At 35.6% G+C, this 21,089-nt stretch overlaps 1 protein-coding gene across 6 annotated transcripts; it reads left to right on the plus strand.

Annotated features, from left to right (window-relative positions):
• The first annotated feature begins 1,180 nt into the window (after positions 1 to 1,180).
• On the plus strand, positions 1,181 to 20,944 carry LOC307116876 (dual specificity phosphatase 29-like). 6 transcript variants are annotated; one of them, XM_079801360.1, is made up of 5 exons: positions 11,366 to 11,636; positions 12,987 to 13,056; positions 14,337 to 14,492; positions 17,671 to 17,891; positions 20,498 to 20,875. In XM_079801360.1, exons 2-5 carry the CDS (start codon positions 12,998 to 13,000, stop codon positions 20,698 to 20,700), a joined length of 639 nt encoding a protein of 212 aa, XP_079657486.1. In that variant the 5' UTR covers positions 11,366 to 11,636; positions 12,987 to 12,997; the 3' UTR covers positions 20,701 to 20,875. The 6 variants fall into 6 exon arrangements, with proteins under 6 accessions (XP_079657489.1, XP_079657485.1, XP_079657490.1 ...); XM_079801363.1 differs by lacking the exons at positions 11,366 to 11,636; positions 12,987 to 13,056; positions 14,337 to 14,492; positions 17,671 to 17,891; positions 20,498 to 20,875 and adding exons at positions 1,181 to 1,245; positions 2,889 to 3,015; positions 4,876 to 5,093; positions 8,395 to 9,826; XM_079801359.1 differs by lacking the exons at positions 11,366 to 11,636; positions 12,987 to 13,056 and adding an exon at positions 2,766 to 3,015 and having other exon boundaries at positions 20,498 to 20,944.
• Positions 20,945 to 21,089: the final 145 nt, after the last annotated feature.

The raw sequence follows: 21,089 nt of genomic DNA on the forward strand, positions 1-21,089 counted from the left end.
CTAATATGTACACTTTAGGTGCTAATATGTACACTTTAAGTGCTAATACATTAGGTACTAATATGTACACTTTATGTGCTAATATGTACACTTTAGGTGCTAATATGTACACTTTATGTGCTAATATGTACACTTTAGGTGCTAATATGTACACTTTAGGTGCTAATACATTAGGTACTAATATGTACACTTTATGTGCTAATATGTACACTTTAGGTGCTAATATGTACACTTTATGTGCTAATATGTACACTTTAGGTGCTAATATGTACACTTTAGGTGCTAATATGTACACTTTAGGTGCTAATACATTAGGTACTAATATGTACACTTTATGTGCTAATATGTACACTTTAGGTGCTAATATGTACACTTTATGTGCTAATATGTACACTTTAGGTGCTAATATGTACACTTAAGGTGCTAATATGTACACTTTAGGTGCTAATATGTACACTTTATGTGCTAATATGTACACTTTAAGTGCTAATACATTAGGTACTAATATGTACACTTTATGTGCTAATATGTACACTTTATGTGCTAATATGTACACTTTAGGTGCTAATATGTACACTTTAGGTGCTAATATGTACACTTTATGTGCTAATATGTACACTTTAAGTGCTAATACATTAGGTACTAATATGTACACTTTATGTGCTAATATGTACACTTTATGTGCTAATATGTACACTTTAGGTGCTAATATGTACACTTTAGGTGCTAATACATTAGGTACTAATATGTACACTTTATGTGCTAATATGTACACTTTATGTGCTAATATGTACACTTTATGTGCTAATATGTACACTTTAGGTGCTAATATGTACACTTTAGGTGCTAATATGTACACTTTAGGTACTAATATGTACACTTTATGTGCTAATATGTACACTTTAGGTGCTAATATGTACACTTTAGGTGCTAATATGTACACTTTATGTGCTAATATGTACACTTTAAGTGCTAATACATTAGGTACTAATATGTACACTTTATGTGCTAATATGTACACTTTAGGTGCTAATATGTACACTTTATGTGCTAATATGTACACTTAAGGTGCTAATATGCACCATTTAAGTACAAAAGTGTACCTTTTGAAAAGGTACCTCCCAAGTGACAGCATTTGTACCTTTTTTTTCTGAGAGTGTACAGCAGGAAAAACTCAAAACTCAACTCTACCTTAGTTCAGGCAATAAAACTGTTATTGTGTTGTATTGATGTCTCTGTGTTCGGGTGGGTACCACATTATTTCTATTATGTTGTCTACACAATATCTACTGAATTATTTACTTAGAGGTTTAATGATGGCTTGATTCAGTGTTGTATTGTTTGAGTAAAATGTACTTGAAACCGAGTATTGCTAAGTAGATATCAACTAAGTAGAAATTACTTTCTTTAATTGAACTTAATTTAGTTATTAAGTAGATTTTACTTCATTCCATATTTGAAACGTACTTAAAAATCTGTGTAAAAACTTGCACAAAAAATCTGTTTTTTTTTTCAGTGAGTTTTTAGACTTTACAATGTACTTTAGAATTTACAATGAAATTAGATATTCAATTATTTAGTTATAATTTAGATGATTAAGACATTTATTTTATATTTAACAATACATGTACTTTTACTGTAAAATGTTTTTTTTTGTACTTATAATTTACTGTGAAAAACAATACAAGGTTCCTAAAAGTGCCTTTTTTATTTTTGTATTAATTTAATTTAAAGTGCCTAGGTTTTTTTTTATTTAAAAAGTCATTTTAAATTATTTAATTTAATTTAAAGTGCCTAAACATTTTTTATTTAAAAAGTAATTATTTATTTAATTTAATGTGTCTAAAAAAAATGTATTTAAAAAGTAATTTTAAATTATTTAATGTAATTTAAAGTGTCTAAAAGTTTTTTTATTTAAAAAGTAATTTAAAATTATTTAATTTAAAGTGTCTAAAAATGTTTTTATTTAAAAAGTAATTATTTAATTTAATTTAAAGTGCCTAAAAGTTTTTTTTATTTAAAAAGTAATTATTTTATTTTATTTAATTTAAAGTGCCTAAAAGTTTTTTTTATTTAAAAAGTAATTTTAAATAATAAAAAAAATAATTTAAAGTGCCTAAAAGTTTTTTTTTATTTAAAAAGTAATTAAAATATTTAATTTAAAGTGCCTAAACGTTTTTTTTTGTATTATTTAAACATTTTAAATTATTTAATTAATTTAATTTAAAATGTTTTTGTGTAGTTTTGTACTTTGGGGTGTTTTGTTAGCCTATATTTACCCACAACTGTCAGTTTAATTGATATCAATCTATATTTTTTGCCTGGCATTAACCAAAACCTTCAGAAGATCAGCAGAACCATAACTCAATAATAACTCAATAATAAAAATTCTGTCATCCTTTACTCACCGTCCTGTCCAAACCCGTGTGCTGGCATTTCATCTGTGGGAAACAACAGGAGAACTTTAGTTTATATACACACATTCCTGCTAATCTTTGCTGCTCATTTGCATATAACAACAGTTTATAGTGTCTGTTAATCACCAAAAAGATCTTGTATGATTTCCAAAGCACCAGTTTTTAAATCTGAATGAAAATATGAAAAAGATCAGTGAACAATGACTTAAATTATAGATACTTTGCGTTTCTTTAAATGCCACTAGGACGAAAACATAACGCATCAGATAATCACGTCTGTGTACAATTAGTGGAGTGTGTGTACATGTGTGTGTACATCGGGTCTCTGAGAGTAAGACTATCTGCACACTGAGGCACTAAATTGGGCATCAGCTGTTGTGTTGGATCAGTGAGAGACTGTTGTGGCGGGTCAGGAGCGCCGGCCAGATCATTATGAACACACACTCTTTGTCTGTTTGGCGGGTAAAGCAGTGATGGCCCGTAAATACAGCAGGAAAGAGTACATGTCAGTCAAGGACCTGGAGAAGGTTTTGGACTCGTGTAAGTTAAACTTGCATCAAATCGACGAGGTCTGGCCAAACCTGTACATCGGGAATGTGTGAGTACAAGCGCTTTAACACATTAATACTGGTTTAAACACGACACATTTATACAGCACTGGCCAATGATGACGGTCTTTAACCACCTGATTACAATTAAACTATCAATAGTTATAATTTAGATGATTACGAGATTTATGTTATATTTAACAATGCATGTACTTTTACTTTTTTTTTTTTTGTACTGTGAAAAAGAGCTTTTTATTTCAAAAGTAATTTTTAATAATTTAATTTCAAGTGCCTAAAAGTTTTTTTTATTTAAAAAGTAATTTAATTTAATTTCAAGTGCCTAAAAAGTCATTTAAAATTATTTAATAAATTCAAATATAATAATTTTTAAAAGTACATCGTTTAATTGAATTAGGGTGTAATTAAAAGGGATTGATTTATCGCATTCAAAATAAAAGTTTGTGTTTGCATAATATATATGTGTGTACGGTGTATAATTATTATTATGAATAAATACACACTCATTCTTGTATACATTTAAGAAATATTTGCATGTGTATATATATATATATATTAGGGCTGTCAAAAGATTAATCGTGATTAATCACATCCAAAATAAAAGTTTGTGTTTACATAATATATGTGTGTGTACTCTGTTAATTATTTTTTATATATAAATACACACACAAGCATGTATATATTTAAGAAAAAAATATTATTTTTATATATAAAACATTTATATTTATATATATTATAGATTATATAAATGTATATACATGCAAATATTTCTTAAATATATACATGAATGTGTGTATTTATATATAAATAATAATTAACAGAGTACACACACATATTATGTAAACACAAACTTTTATTTTGGATGCGATTAATCTTTTGACAGCCCTAATAAATATATAAATAAATATATATATATATAATTTTACAGCACCAATATATATATTCCATTTTGATAGTTTCAATAAGGGTGTATAATATATATATATATATATATATATATATATATATATATATATTAAATATATGGGAAGAACAAATATTTATCTGACTAAATTACTTAAAGGCACAAAAACACATAGAAAAACAAAAAGCTGACAGGGAACACATCACTGTTGAAAAAAATTACATGATCAATAAATTATGACCACATATGTTTCTCAACTCATCAAAATAAGTTAAGCACCCCCCCCAAAAAAAATATATACAAGATTCAACTCCTTCTTTAAGTCGGTTTAATGTAATTTAAGTTAAAATGACTTAAACATCCAAGCTGATTGTACTTAATTTAAGGCAGCAACATAATCAGTTATTAATATTTTATTGGTTCTCTCTTGTTTTTGCATGTGTTCATAATCACTCTAAAAAATGCTGGGTTAAAAACAACCCAAGTTGGGTTGTAAATGGACTAACCCAGCAATTGGGTTGTTGTAAGCGAACATTTAACCCAACCGCTGGGTTAAAACGACCCTTTCAATGGGTTAGTCCCTTTTCAACCCAACTTGGGTTGTTTTCAACCCAGCATTTTTTTAGAGTGTAATTGTATGACTGTTGTACAATTTCGCATGTTTCAAAATATCTTGCTTACAAAATATTGAACACATTTGAACAATTTTGGCCACTTCTGTACATGATCTAATAAAGACACGCTCTTCATACTTCTGTGATGTATATAATATCAATCTTTCAAATATCACAGATGTCCAATGAAGCGTTTAGGTCATCTTCAAACTATGATCCAATGCATTTTACTTCCATAAACGGATTTCTAAGAGAAACAGGATATTACATTTCGGAGGGAATTTCTGATATTCAGCAATGTGTCCATGGGGAAGTGATTGTGCGGTGAAAAGTGTGTGTGGTGCTGATGTATGACCCGTCCCTGCATCATGCAGAGGAATCGCCCAGAACCGGAGCGCGCTGCAGAATCTGGGCATCACTCACATCCTGAACGCCGCTCACTCCAAGAGAGGAAGCATCGCGGATCAGCACTACTACGGCTCCAGCTTCATCTACTGCGGCATCCCGGCCGACGACTCCACACACTTTGATCTGGATGTGTACTTCAAACCGGCCGCAGATTTCATCCACAAGGCTCTCAACACTCCTGACGGTAAGACTTCACTGAAGAGACTAAATAAAGGAGGATTTATACTACTATTTCCTTATTTCGGTACAATTATATTTATTTCCACATTTAGTAATTTTTTTATTAATTTACATTTATTTATTTCTACGTTGTTTTAATTAATTAATTATTTAAATGTATTTATTTCCACTTTTATTTATTTCCACATTTATTTATTTTTTAATTTATTTATTTCTACATTCATTTATTTTTTTATTTTCACTTTTATTTTGTTAAAAAAAAATATTTTCACATTTATTTATTTTGTAATTTATTTATTTTTAAATTAATTTATTTTCACTTTTATTTATTTCTACATTTATGTATTTTTACATTTATTTATTTCTACATTTATTTATTTTTAAATTAATTTCCACTTTTATTTATTTCTACTTGTATTTATTTTCACTTTTATTTATTTCTACATTTATTTATTTTCACATTTATTTAATTATACATTTATTTTTCACATTTATTTAATTATACATTTATTTATTTTTAAATTTATTTCCACTTTTATTCATTTCTACATTTATTTTTTTATTTCTACATTCATTTATTTTTTATTTCCACTTTTATTTATTTTTATTTCCACTTTTATTTATTTTTATTTCCACTTTTATTTTATTTTTTATTTTCACATTTATTATTTTTTATTTCTACATTCATTATTTTTTTTATTTCCACCTACATTTTTTTATTTATTTTTTTATTTCCACTTTTATTTATTTCTTCATTTATTTATTTTTAATTTTTTTATTTCCACTTTTATTTATTTCTACATTTATTTTTTTTATTTTTTTTGTTTTTTCATTTATTTATTTCTACATTCATTTTTTGTATTTTTTTATTTCCACTTATTTCATTTTTTATTTCCACTTTTATTTAATTTTTTTATTTTCACATTTATTTTTTTTATTTATTTATTTCCACTTTTATTTATTTCTACATTTATTAATTTTCACATTTATTAATTTTTTTATTTCTTCATTCATTTATTTTTTTATTTCCAGCTTCATTTATTTTTTCATTTTTTTTATTTATTAATTAATTATTTTTTTTATTTCCACTGTTATTTATTTCTACATTAATTTATTTTTTATTTATTTATTTCTACATTAATTTTTTTATTTTTTTATTTCCACTTTTATTTTTATTTTTTTATTTTCACTTTTATTTTACTTAATAATAGTAATAGTAATAATACAATTATACATAAATTAGGAAATAAAAGTATAAGTACTATGTATATTTATTTATTATTATGTCAGCTTTGGAATTCCATACCTGGACGAACTGTGTGTGATTAATCAGGGCATGTTATTCTAAATCAAGTCTGTCTTTATGATCTTTCATACAAATGATGACTTTTGTTTTCAGGTTTATACGTGTTAACCAATAGTCAAACAGCAGTTTAGCATTTCGGCTGCTAATGTAGTGGATGCATGTCTTAAATCTGCTCAATTCTGCAACAATAAATATCAAGCGCCGACACTGGATTCGTGGAGATGCTCTGGAGGGTGAACTTAATCGTCAGCCTCCACTTTTAGGTCAAACATTCTGATACGAAACACATCTTACATCATCACATCAGTTCACCAGAAGAAAAATGGAAGAGAATTTGCAAGCCCATTTTGGCAGTGCTGTCCTGTTCCACAATACAATACTGAAGTGAAATGTGTTGCAAATGTAATGTTGCAAAGCATAAAAAAATGCTTTTTCTACTCAGCCGTTTAGTAAAAATATAAAAATAATGATAAAGTTCTACTTTAAATGTGCACATACACTAACATTCAAAATTCAAAAAGATATTAATAATTTTAATCAGCAAGGGTGCATTAAATTGATCAAATGTGACAGATAATACAAAATAATCGATTTCAAAACTTTCCAATCATCAAATAAATATTATAAATATATTAGAATGATTAGTGAAGAGTCATGTGACACTGAAGGCTGGAGTAATGATGATAAATTCAGCTTTGATCACAGGAATAAATGACACTTTATTATATATTCACATAGAGAACAGCTGATCTACACTGCAATAATATTTCATATTTTTACTGTATTTTTGCAGCTTTGGTGAGCAGAAGAGAGGCTTCAGTCGTTTTATCTAAGGCCAAAATAATGAGAATAAAGGTCAAAATGATGACACACTTTGTTGAAATTGACAAGTCAAAATTGACATAATTTAAATTTGTCATAATTTCTGTTTATCATGATGAGCCAAGTCATAATTTCAACTAAGTATATAAATGTTTACTTTTTAAGTGATCATTCCAACTTGGTATTCCAGAATTTTGACTTTTTATGTCATCATTTTTACTAATATATCAATTTTTTTTTACTATGTCATAATTTTGACTTTATCCTAATCATGTTTTAAGTCTGAAGGATCATGTGACACTGAAGACTGGAGTAATGATGATAAATTCAGCTTTGATCACAGGAATAAATCACACTTTACTATATATTCACATAGAGAACAGATGATTTACACTGGAATAATATTTCACAATTTTACTGTATTTTTGATCAAATAAGTGCAATTTTGGTGAGCAGACAAGAAGAGTCAATAGTTTTATCTATCAAAATAATGAGGATAAAAGTCAAAATCATGACACACTTAGTTGAAACTATGACTTAAAGTCATAAGTATGAGATAACGTTGAAATTGAGACATAATTGACGTAATAATTTCAATTTGTTATAATTGTGACTCAAGTCATACTTTCAACGTAGTATGGCAATATTTACTTTTTAAGTGGTAATTTCGACTTGGTATTCCAGAATTTCGACTTTTTATCTCACAGTATATCATAATTTATGCTTTAGTATGTCATAATTTTGACTTTATCCTAATCATGTGTTAAGTCTGAAGGGTCATGTGACACTGAAGACTGGAGTAATGATGATAAATTCAGCTTTGGAATAAATGACACTTTACTATATATTCACATAGAGAACAGATGATTTACACTGGAATAATATTTCATAATTTTACTGTATTTTTGATCAATTGAATGCAGCCTCTGTGAGTAAAAGAGACTTCTTTCAAGAACATTAAAACATGAAGGGTTTTACCTGCCTGAAGGTCGTGGCGTTGGACTCTGGAGCTGCGTCTCCTCAGCAGTGGCTCTAGAGACTTTATTAATAGCAGTGAGCTCAAGAGACTGTCAAATGGATCATTGCAATGAATTACGGGTGTTATTTTTACCAGCAAGGAACAGGCTATTCAAATCATAACGTCTGTATATAACCAAATCTGATCTTTTTCTCATAGGAAAAGTTCTGGTGCACTGCATCATGGGAATGAGCCGCTCCTCGTCGCTGGTGCTGGCGTACCTGATGCTGTATCACGACATGCCTCTGCACACGGCCATCCGCCGCATCGTCCAGAAACGAGCCATCTATCCCAACAGGAACTTCCTGGCTCTGCTGCTGGATCTGGACCTGCAGAGGAAGAGGAAACACAGAAAATGTGTCCTCCTGTGAATGAACAACGACAGGACTGATCACATGATGGAAATAATGATGAACGATCATAACATCACATCCTAACCAGGCCAGAAGTGATTTTGGACCAATGAGATTTGACTGTGGGTGAAGCTACACAATGCAGCACTCCATATATATATATATACACTATATTGCCAAAAGTTTTGGGACGGCTGCCTTTACATGCACAGGAATTGGCCCACACTTTGCAGCTCTTTGAAGGCTTTCCACAAGGTTTAGGAGTGTGTTTATGGGGATTTTTGACCTTGGATGAGAAGGCCCGGCTCTCAGTCTACGCTCTAATTCATCCCAAAGCTGTTCTATCGGGTTGAGGTCAGTTCCTCCACACCACACTCGCTCATCCATGTCTTTATGGAGACGCTTTGTGCACTGGTGCATGTTGGGACAGGAAGGGGCCGTCCCCAAACTGTTCCCACAAAGTTGGGAGCATGAAATTGTCCAAAATGTCTTGGTGGAGCATTAAGAGTTCCTTTCACTGGAACTAAGGGGCCAACACCTGAAAAACAACCCCACCCCATAATCCCCCCTCCACCAAACTTTACACTTAGCACAATGCAGTCAGGCAAGTCCCGTTCTCGTGGCAACCGCCAAACCCAGACTCGTCCATGGGATTGTCAGACAGAGGAGCGTGATTGGTCACTCAGAGAACACGTCTCCACTGCTCTAGAGTCCAATGGCGGCGCGCTTTACCCCACTGCATCCCACGCTTTGCATTGCACTTGGTGATGTAAGGCTTGGATGAGCAGCTCGGCCATGGAAACCCATTCCATGAAGCTCTACACACTGTTCTTGAGCTCATCTGAAGGCCACAGGAAGTGCTTGATTTATACACCTGTGGCCATGAAGGGATTGAACACCTGAACTCAGTGATATTTGGGTGGTGTTCCAATACTTTTTGCAATATAGTGTATATACAGTGAAAGGCTTGAACATGTACGTCACATGCATAGTACAGAATTAATTTAAAGGGCCGTTTAGTAAATACACACACACTACCTCCATGTACGGCGGACTCAGGACCATCACACACACACACAACAGGACCAAAGCACTACAGAATCACGCAAATGTGACATTCACTACCGTTCAAAACGTTGTTTTTTTTTAAAGATTTTGTAATGTTTTCGGAGAAGTCATTTCTGCTCACCAAGGCTGCAATTATCTGCTGAAAAATACAGTAAAAATTTGAAATATTATTACAATTGAAAATAACTCTTTTCTATTTTAATATACTTTAAAGTGTAATTTATTCCTGTGATCAAAGCTGAATTTATCATCATTACTCCAGTCTTCAGTGTCACATGACCCTTAAGACTTAACACATTAGGATAAAGTCAAAATTATGACATACTAAAACAAAATTATGATACAAGTAGAAATTATGACATAAAAAGTCAAAATTCTGGAATACCAAGTAAAAATTACCTCTTAAAAAGTAAAAATTGACACACTAAATTGAAATTATGACTTGATTCAATCATGACAAATCTAAATAATGACATAAATTGAAATTATTACAACAATTATGTCAATTTCGACATCATAATTTCGAATAAGTTTGTCATAATTAAAAATAATGAGGATAAAAGTCAAAATTTGTCATAATTAATAAATCTGGCCTTAGATAAAAGTCTCTTTTGCTCACCAAAGCTGCATTTATTTAATAAAAAATACAGTAAAAATTATGAAATATTACTCCAGTGTAAATCATCTGTTCTCTATGTGAATATACATTAAAGTGTCATTTATTCCTGTGATCAAAGCTGAATTTATCATCATTACTCCAGTCTTCAGTGTCACATGACCCTTCACAAATCATTCTCATATGAGGATTTGCTGCTCAAGAAACATTTATGATTATTATCAATGTTGAAAAACAGTTGTGCTGCTTATTTTTGTGGAAACTGTGATCTTTGAATGTTCAAAATAATCTTTTGTCACATTATAAGTGTTTTTAATGTCACTTCCGATCAATTGATTGCATAATTGCTGCATGAAAACATTACCGACCTCAATCTTTTCAATGATAGTGTGCATTGTAAATTAAATTATATGTTGCAAATGTTCAAATAACATGCACTCATAAATTGAACATGTATTAAGTAAATAAAGCCAATCTTGATTTCATGTTGACTTTCAGAACTCTTGATAATTTACTGTACACTGCAAAAAATGCTTTTCTTACTTAGTATTTTTGTCTTGTTTTCAGTCCAAATATCTAAAAAATATTACATTAAGAAGCATTTACTAGACAAGCAAAAGTTTTTGTCTTGTTTTGGGGGGAAAAAAACTCAAAATTAAGGGAGTTTTTGCTTAAAATAAGCAAAATAATCTGCCAATGGGGTCAGCATAATAATCTTGTTTTCTGTTTGAATTAAGATTATTTTGCTTATTTCAAGCAAAAACTCCCTTAATTTTGAGTTTCCCCCCCCCCAAAACAAGACAAAAACTTTTGCTTGTCTAGTAAATGCTTCTTAATGTAATATTTTTTAGATATTTGTACCGAAAACAAGACAAAAATACTAAGTAAGAAAAGCATTTTTTGCAGTGTACATTTTACTCCTGTAGTTCTGTAGAGTTTTATTCTATGAATATACGGTTTATTATAAATAAAAAGCAGCTGTGCAGCAAATGCGCTCACTTGTGTTGACTTTGATGACGAGCTCAGAGAGCGGATGTATTTTTAACTGGCCGCTGTGGGAATGAGGTTGTCTAATTTAAGACGCTGTTACTCGGACACAGATGAGGGCGACCGCAGCGTGTGAAAATAAGCAGAATCGTCGCTCTGTCTGTATTCGCTATAATATCAGTGTGATATTACAAAGGTTATCAGATGATCTTATATGGTTTCATCCGCTCCGTGGTGCTTCTAGATCAGGAGCATGAAGAAAGAGTGTTATATATAACATTATATATATAAATAGATAAAGTCGTCAGCTTGAACAACACGTCATACACACATACGCATGCATTCATACACTCTGATGAGCTGTTCCTCAACACAATGTGAGTCTGTTTGTCTTTGAAAATGCGTTTTAGATTCATTCAATAGATGCATTAACTTGAGTAAATACTGCTAGTGGTACATATACATAGGTTATAATGAAGTATATTTGGTTTGCAATGTGTAAAACTGTTATTTAAGCACAAGCATGCTTGATTGATGCTTATAATGGCACTTTAACTTTATTATAACTTGACTAATTACGCAATGACAAGAACATATTAGTCATCTTTTCACTGTTTTCTAGTTCAAATATCAAAACATCCTTAAATTAAAATGAGATATGTTATTAAGTATGGTTTGCAGAGAAATGTATTAAATATACTCAAGTTTAAACAAGAAAATGATAACTTAATTTAAAGTTTTATTTTTATGATCCCTTAGGCAGATATTTGTTTTTGTCTAAAAAACACTTAATTGTAATTTTGTCCCCCAGAAAACAAGACTTTACATCTTATGTCAGCTTGTTTTTTAAGGAAAAGTTCCTTGATTTGACCATTTGGTAACACTTAACAATAAGGTCTTATTAGTTAATGTATTACATAAACTAACAATGAGCAATATATTTATTAACATGTGTTAATGTTAAACATGTTCATGTTAGTTCATAGTGCATTAACTCATGTTAACTTTTGATTTTAATAATGTGTTAGTAAATCTTGATTAACTAAGATTAATAAATGCTGTAGGATTGTTCATTGTTAATGTCAACAAATTAAACTTTATTGTAAAGTGTTATATAATTTGCATTATTAAAATGTTTGATATTAAAGTGATTTGTAGCACTTTATTTTATTTATTTTCAAGGTGAGACAACCAACTAATACCATAAAACATCACAGAATTCATTGCTAATACTTAGTGGAAAGTTTTGCAGGAAAATGATGGGTAACACTTTATTTTAGGGTTCAATTCTCACTATTAATGTTTGTTTATTTGCATGCATAGTACTAGGATATTGGCTGTTTATTAGTACTTATAAAGCACATATTAATACATGACCATATTCTACCCAATACCTCATCTTAACAACTTATTTACTATTAATAAGCAGTAATAAGGAGTTTATGCAAAAGTCATAATTAATATGTGTTTCACATACTAAAGTGTTACCAAAAGATGGTCTTAACTATCATAGAGACCTGAAAACTCACTAACTAGCAGTTTTAATATCAGTTATCAGCTGCACGGTCTAAAGTTGAATTTTCCATCATACTGTTGTAAAACGATGTTTGATTCAAATAATAGCATGATTCAATCCTTCAGCTTAAAGTAATTATCCAATAACAATGAAAACATACCTTCAAATTGTTTATGTGGCTTCCTTTTTTTCCATGGAACATAAAATAAAGAGTTTTGCAGAATGTCTGAGCTGGTGTTTCCCCGATCAAGGTGTTCAGTGAGACATCAAACTCTGAAAAGGTCAAAAATAACAAAATATATTGTTTTGTCATGTATTCAAATTTCATTTGTGCTTGCATATATTCAAACTCACCATGTTGTGATCAATGACGGTGTCAAATCGGGATGTGACGGTGAGGAAACCGACAGGGGCGCTAATTCTAAATCGAAAGTAAAATGCACGCGGCCGCTCGGACATTCATAACGGAGCGGAGCAAAGCAAATCTTTTCAATGAATTCCTATGGAAGTTGAGCTTCGGTAGGAATTAACTTAAAACGTGCCAGACTGGACATGACTGTGCGGTCGTGGCCATTTTACTTTCGGTTTAGAATTAGCGCCAATTCCAGGGCGGGAATGAAATCTGACTCCTGCTGCCGGTCTGCGACTCTCGTTCGCCTCACACTGTATTGAGCAGACACGTTCTGTTTTTAATTGTAGTGTCTGTTCTCTAACTGAACGAAATGATTTTATTACTACACTCTAAAAAAAAAAAGGTTCTATATTGCACCAAAAATGGTTCTTGGCTCGTAATCATAGGGGAACCTTTTTTAGTGCTATATAGCACCAATTTTGGTGCTTCAGTGGTTCTTCAGCGGTTCTTCAGAGGTTCTTCAGCGGTTCTTCAGAGGTTCTTCACCGGTTCTTTGACTAAGGTGCTATATAGCACCTCTGAAGAACCGCTGAAGAACCACTGAAGCACCAAAATTGGTGCTATATAGCACTAAAAAAGGTTCCCCTATGATTACGAGCCTTTTTTTTTAGAGTGTATATAAAAATCAAAACGACGGTGGGGGCGGTGCCAAGTAATGTGATGTTTCACCTGAACACCGGTAACACAGACTATCGCACAAAACCTTTGTGCACTTGTAAATGCTATTGTTTACAAACAATAGCTGCTCAAATTTCACCAGTTCCTCAATATAGCATGAGAGTACACTCTAAAAAAAAAGGCTCGTAATCATAGGGGAACCTTTTTTAGTGCTATATAGCACCAATTTTGGTGCTTCAGTGGTTCTTCAGCGGTTCTTCAGAGGTGCTATATAGCACCTTAGTCAAAGAACCGGTGAAGAACCTCTGAAGAACCGCTGAAGAACCACTGAAGAACCAAAATTGGTGCTATATAGCACCAAAAAAGGTTCCCCTGTGATTACGAGCCAAGAACCATTTTTGGTGCAATATAGAACCTTTTTTTTTTTTTAGAGTGTATGGACTACTGTTATGGTGTTTGTTTCGCCTTTTTGTAAATAATTTTTGCGTGACCGAAAAGAGCAAGAACTGTTGAGTTGTTTGTGCTTCTCAGGACAGGTGTACAGCGGCGGGCCGATATGCCACGCGACGGAAGGGGCGGCAGGTATGAGACGCCTCCAGCCTCTGAGCTCCAGAGACTGCTGTGGGTCAAACCTGGCACCAGCGGCCATCTGGACGAGGTCAGGCCTGGAATATACATCGGAGACATGTAAGAAAATCAATCAGTTGATTTTTGGGGGAACTCGGTTGATGGGTTGTTTCAGTACGAGGCAAATCTTTCACATTCAAAAGTCAAAACCCAGTCGTCGAATTTTTAAAGAAGAGATTTTAATTTGAGATGTATTTTGTGTTTCCTTAAAGGGATAGTTCACCCAAAAATGAAAATTAGCCCATAATTTACTCACCCTCAAGTCATCCTAGTCAAGTCAAGTCAAGTCAACTTTATTTATATAGCGCTTTTAACAATGCAGATTGTTTCAAAGCAGCTTTACAGTGTTAAACAGGAAAATAATGCAGCATCATTTTATTCAGCCGTATAGCCATTCTGGAAAAAACGCTGATGTCATCAATTCATTTCAGTTATCATACAGTGACAGTGTGGGCTTTATATCAATAATTAGATCAGTAATTTAGTTTAAATGGTTAATTTAGTTTATTATTTAGATGTATTTCGATGTTTCGTTGAAAAATTTAGTGTCCTCAACTGAGCACGCCAAGCCAGAGGCAACATTGGCAAGGAAACCAAAACCCCATCAGGTGACCTAATGGAGAAAAATAAACCTTGGGAGAAACCAGGCTCAGTCGGGGTGCCAGTTCTCCTCTGGCCAATTAACAAATAGCGTATTATTATTATTATTCTACAGCTCGGAGGTCATAATAGATCAGAATATTCGAGGGAACGGGGGCAACATGCTGGAGACGGGTTTATTGAGGATGATGTTGATTAGATAATTATTAAAGTGCAATATTCGAATGATCGGAGGCAACACGCCGGAGACGGGTTTATTGAGGATGACATATCGATTTAAGTATTATTTAATTGTAATATTCGAACAATCGGAGTCAACACGCCGGTCCTAGGTGTATATGACATTCTTCTTTCAGACAAATAAAATCTGAGTTATATTACAAAAGTCCAGGCTAATCCAAGCTTTAGAATTTGATTCATAGTTGCTCTGTTTTTGAAGTCCATAAAAAGTGCATCTGCCCATCATATAACTGCTCCACGCGGCTCTGGGGTGTTAATAAAGGCCTTCTGAAGTGAATCGATGCATTAGTGTAAGAAAAATATGAATATTTAAAACTTTATCAAGTAAACTTTCGGCCGACTGCCTTCCATGGAAAAGTGTTGAATGTTGAAAGTGAAACTCAAGATGTGTTCGTGACGTCATGACGAGTCGACCTGGTCGCGTTAGTCTTTCGATCGGCAGGGGCACTTTCAACAATTTTTCCATAAATTAAACAGGGAAGGCGGTCGGTTCGAAAGTTAACTTGATAAAGTTTTAAATATGGATATTTTTCTTACACAAATGCGTCGATTCGCTTCAGAAGGCCTTTATTAACACCCCAGAGCCGTGTGGAGCAGTTATATGACGGACAGATGCACTTTTTATGGACTTCAAAAACAGAGCAACTATTACTGCCATTATAAATCTTGGATTAGCCTGGACTTTAGTAATATAACTCAATATAATAATATAATATAACTGTAATATAATATAACTTTATTCGTCTGAAAGAAGAATGTCATACACACCTAGGATGACTTGAGGGAGAGTAAATTATGGGCTAATTTTAATTTTTGGGTGAACTATCCCTTTAAACTCTTGCACACCTTTTCTACTAATGCTAATTTAACCTCAACATTTTGAGTGGGGGGTTTTAATTGGCTTTCACCTAAAATGTATAATAATAATTCAAATTATAATATTTTAGAAGATATTTTGTTTTTAAAGAACATTTTGAATTGTGAATATGGTAATTCTGATGGCTAAATATATAATATTCAAATGTAAACCTTCCTTTACTTTACTAATTTTGTGAATTTTTCAAGAAATTCATAAAACAGTAGAAAGGCAGGAAACTTATCCTGTCAAAATATTTACTTTTTTAATCTGATCATGTCTTACATCTTTGTTAAAGCGAGTCCATTGAATCATACTATTTCAAATTCTCAAAAAATAATTTAAAGGGGACCTATTATGGTCCTACCAGACTCTTGTACATTTCATATGTACATAGAGTCTGCCCACTCTCCATTGACAAGCGTTTACTTCCTTGAAGGCGGATATTCTGTTGAAGTTTAAAACTATTGGATCTGCCAAGAGTCACTCTGGATCTGCCATAGCCAATCGCTAACGTTTAGTCGTGACGTATGTCATGCGTTCGCCTTAGCCAACTCCTTCACCACTAACAGAACGAGCTGGAAAACTTTTCCCGAACCCCGAGGGGAGGAGGGACACAACATCATGGCCACCAACAAAACTCAGCAAAGATTGTTCTTGCTCCGGCTTTAACTTCTGGATATTCGTCAGTCTTGCCACAACGGACCGAATGGCTTCGCTCGCATCTTTCTCCGCCGCCATTACTGAACTACAACTCAAACTAGCGCATCAACCTCATCGTTCTCAGCCACTCCGTGTTCACTGATTGGACCGGTTAAAAATCTAGATGAATATACCGTAAACCCAGACGACGTACTAAAGGAAAATTTAAATTAAGCAGAACTACATAGGAGGGCGAAGCCAGGCTAACCTATTATACCCTTTTTCAAAGTCTTGATGTTGTTTTTTGGCTGTACTAAAGCAGGTTTTCCTGCCTGAATGTTGATTATTTCCTCATTTTCTCCAGTGTTGCGGCTCCTCTCTTCCCAGTCTGTCAGTAACACTCTGTTTACTTCCTTTCTCTATGAAGCCCCGCCTTCTGACAAGCACACTGTGCTCTGATTGGTCGGCTGGAGCAGTGTGTTGTGATTGGTCAAGCGCTTCCAGCGTGTTTAGGAAATGTCTCGCCCCCTTACCATAACCGCCAGTTTCAACTACCTCAGCCAGGCCCCGCCCCTTTATTCTGCTTATTTATTATTATAATGAGGAATATTGTGATGTGTCGGTTCCCGGAAGAAAACTCAAGGCTACAATGGAGGCATTTCAGGGAGTTCAGAAACACAGACACTGATATAGAGAAGAACTCATGCTGGAGGGACCTTTTCATGCTCACATTCACACACTAAAGAGAGTTATGTAAAAAAAAAAGCATAATAGGATCCCTTCGCAAAGTGTGCATTACGAATATGTTCCCCATCGTGCATTGTAAATGTGCAATATATGAAATAAAAAAGGTATATAATAAGTGTCTGTCTGCATGTATTGTGCTTGAATCTCATTTAGGTACGCAGCGAAGGACAAACACATGCTACAGTCCCTGAACATCACATACGTGCTGAACGCAGCTCACGGGAAGCTCAACGTTAACACAGGAGCCAGTTACTACAGAGACACTAAAATCACATATCGCGGCGTGGAGGCGTTCGATATGCCCTCGTTTGACTTGAGCCCCTTCTTCTACGCCGCTGCCAAGTTTATCAAGAGTGCCATGACCACCCCTGGAGGTGAGGAGAGTGAACACTGATGAACATTAAAAAAATTGCAGAATTTACTGTGAAATTATTTATATCTTACATTTTACATGTAGAAAATTACGTCAGTTTTTAGGACCACTAAGATTTTTTGCATCATGATATTACTTTCATGGGTCATTTTAAGTTTAACCATCGATTAATTCATCACAATGGTGATTTATTTATATATATACCCCGATCAGACAAAACATTATGAGGTGAAGTGAATAACACTGATCATCTCTTCATCTCCTGTTAGTGGGTGGGATATATTAGGCAGCAAGTGAACATTTCGTCCTCAGAGTTGATGTGTTAGTCTCTATCAAAAGTGAAGGACCAGTGGAGAACCGGCCACAGGGTCATGGAGGACCAGTGGAGAACCGGCCACAGGGTCATGGAGGACCAGTGGAGAACCGGCCACAGGGTCATGGAGGACCAGTGGAGAACCGGCCACAGGGTCATGGAGGACCAGTGGAGAACCGGCCACAGGGTCATGGAGGACCAGTGGAGAACCGGCCACAGGGTCATGGAGGACCAGTGGAGAACCGGCCACAGGGTCATGGAGGACCAGTGGAGAACCGGCCACAGGGTCATGAAGGACCAGTGGAGAACCGGCCACAGGGTCATGAAGGACCAGTGGAGAACCGGCCACAGGGTCATGAAGGACCAGTGGAGAACCGGCCACAGGGTCATGAAGGACCAGTGGAGAACCGGCCACAGGGTCATGAAGGACCAGTGGAGAACCGGCCACAGGGTCATGAAGGACCAGTGGAGAACCGGCCACAGGGTCATGGAGGACCAGTGGAGAACCGGCCACAGGGTCATGGAGGACCAGTGGAGAACCGGCCACAGGGTCATGGAGGACCAGTGGAGAACCGGCCACAGGGTCATGAAGGACCAGTGGAGAACCGGCCACAGGGTCATGAAGGACCAGTGGAGAACCGGCCACAGGGTCATGAAGGACCAGTGGAGAGCCGGCCACAGGGTCATGGAGGACCAGTGGAGAACCGGCCACAGGGTCATGGAGGACCAGTGGAGAACCGGCCACAGGGTCATGAAGGACCAGTGGAGAGCCGGCCACAGGGTCATGGAGGACCAGTGGAGAACCGGCCACAGGGTCATGAAGGACCAGTGGAGAGCCGGCCACAGGGTCATGAAGGACCAGTGGAGAACCGGCCACAGGATCATGGAGGACCAGTGGAAAACCGGCCACAGGGTCATGAAGGACCAGTGGAGAACCGGCCACAGGGTCATGAAGGACCAGTGGAGAACCGGCCACAGGGTCATGAAGGACCAGTGGAGAACCGGCCACAGGGTCATGAAGGACCAGTGGAGAACCGGCCACAGGGTCATGGAGGACCAGTGGAGAACCGGCCACAGGGTCATGGAGGACCAGTGGAGAACCGGCCACAGGGTCATGGAGGACCAGTGGAGAACCGGCCACAGGGTCATGAAGGACCAGTGGAGAACCGGCCACAGGGTCATGAAGGACCAGTGGAGAACCGGCCACAGGGTCATGAAGGACCAGTGGAGAGCCGGCCACAGGGTCATGGAGGACCAGTGGAGAACCGGCCACAGGGTCATGGAGGACCAGTGGAGAACCGGCCACAGGGTCATGAAGGACCAGTGGAGAGCCGGCCACAGGGTCATGGAGGACCAGTGGAGAACCGGCCACAGGGTCATGAAGGACCAGTGGAGAGCCGGCCACAGGGTCATGGAGGACCAGTGGAGAACCAGCCACAGGGTCATGGAGGACCAGTGGAGAGCCGGCCACAGGGTCATGAAGGACCAGTGGAGAACCGGCCACAGGGTCATGGAGGACCAGTGGAGAACCGGCCACAGGGTCATGAAGGACCAGTGGAGAACCGGCCACAGGGTCATGGAGGACCAGTGGAGAACCGGCCACAGGATCATGGAGGACCAGTGGAAAACCGGCCACAGGGTCATGGGCGGCCGAGGCTCATTGATGACAGCCTTTCATGGAAACGGTATTCCCTGGTGGCTGTGGCTCTTTCAGCAGATAATGCGACGCCACAAAGCACAAATGCTTCAGGAATGGTTTGAGGAGCACAACAACGAGTTTGAGGCGTTGACTCGGCCTCCAAATTTCCCAAATCTCAATCCAATCGAGCATCTGTGGGATGAGCTGAACAAACAAGTCCGATCCGTGGAGGCCCCACCTCACAACTTACAGGAATTAAAGGATCTGCTGCTAACATCTTGGTGCCAGAAACCACAGCACACCTTCAGGGGTCTAGTAGAGATGGGTCAGGGCTGTTTTGGTAGCAAAATGGTGACCAATACACTATTAGGGTCATAATGTTATGCCTGATCGGTGTATATATAGTTCATTATGTTCACAAATTATCAGTGCATTACGGAACTGAGAATTTGAGGGAGGGAACCATGTCAAACTGCAAAAAAAAAAAAAAAAGTGTTATGCAAAATATAATTTAGTCATTTTCTTTATGCAAATTAAGATAAAAACAAATTACATTTTCATATTTCTTTTGATTAGTGGGTGAAATATGATCAGGACATGTTTTTGATGAATTCAAATTGTAGTTTGTAGACATTTATATAGTTTTTTCCCCTAGGTAAGGTTCTTGTGCACTGCGCAATGGGTCTGAGTCGCTCATCGTCGCTGGTATTGGCGTATCTGATGATCCACGAGGACATGACGCTGGTGGAAGCCATTAAAGCCGTCGCACAACACAGGAACATCTGCCCAAACTCCGGCTTCATCGAACAACTGCGAGAACTGGACAAAAAACTGCACTTCCAGAGAACTGTCCTCTAACACTGGACCAGCACATTCACATCACGAGCACAAATACACTACATTAGATAGGCTTACAGAATTATTGACTGCAAAATACACAACGGTTATGACAGTTCCTTGACAGAATACATGCTTCAGAAATTGCCTTATGGAATTACAGAATTGAATTTCTCTATTAAAATGCTCTTTTTTTAAGATGTTGGATGTATTTTTTGGTTCCTGCTTATTGTTCAGAGTCACAATAAAGTAATCGATTCATGTTAAAAATGTGCTTTCCAAACAACAACCGGGAAGGAAGGGGTTGAAAAACGTCAAAAGGAAAGTCTGTTCAGTGCGGAGCAAGTTATTACACTAATGAAACATTATGAAGAAACAAAAAGACCAGGAACATGAGTTAAAAAAAAAAA

This window comes from Gobio gobio, assembly GCF_949357685.1.
Source record: "Gobio gobio genome assembly, chromosome: 20".
NCBI classification, from domain to species: domain Eukaryota; kingdom Metazoa; phylum Chordata; class Actinopteri; order Cypriniformes; family Gobionidae; genus Gobio; species Gobio gobio.

What these genes read in the sequence shown, in the direction of transcription:
- LOC307116876 (XM_079801359.1), top strand. Translation starts at nt 2,891, where the DNA reads ATGGCCCGTAAATACAGCAGGAAAGAGTACATGTCAGTCAAGGACCTG. An exon ending in GGAATATACATCGGAGACAT is followed by an intron (nt 14,493 to 17,670) that starts GTAAGAAAATCA and finishes AATCTCATTTAG; the next exon opens with GTACGCAGCGAAGGACAAAC. An exon ending in TGCCATGACCACCCCTGGAG is followed by an intron (nt 17,892 to 20,497) that starts GTGAGGAGAGTG and finishes TTTTTCCCCTAG; the next exon opens with GTAAGGTTCTTGTGCACTGC.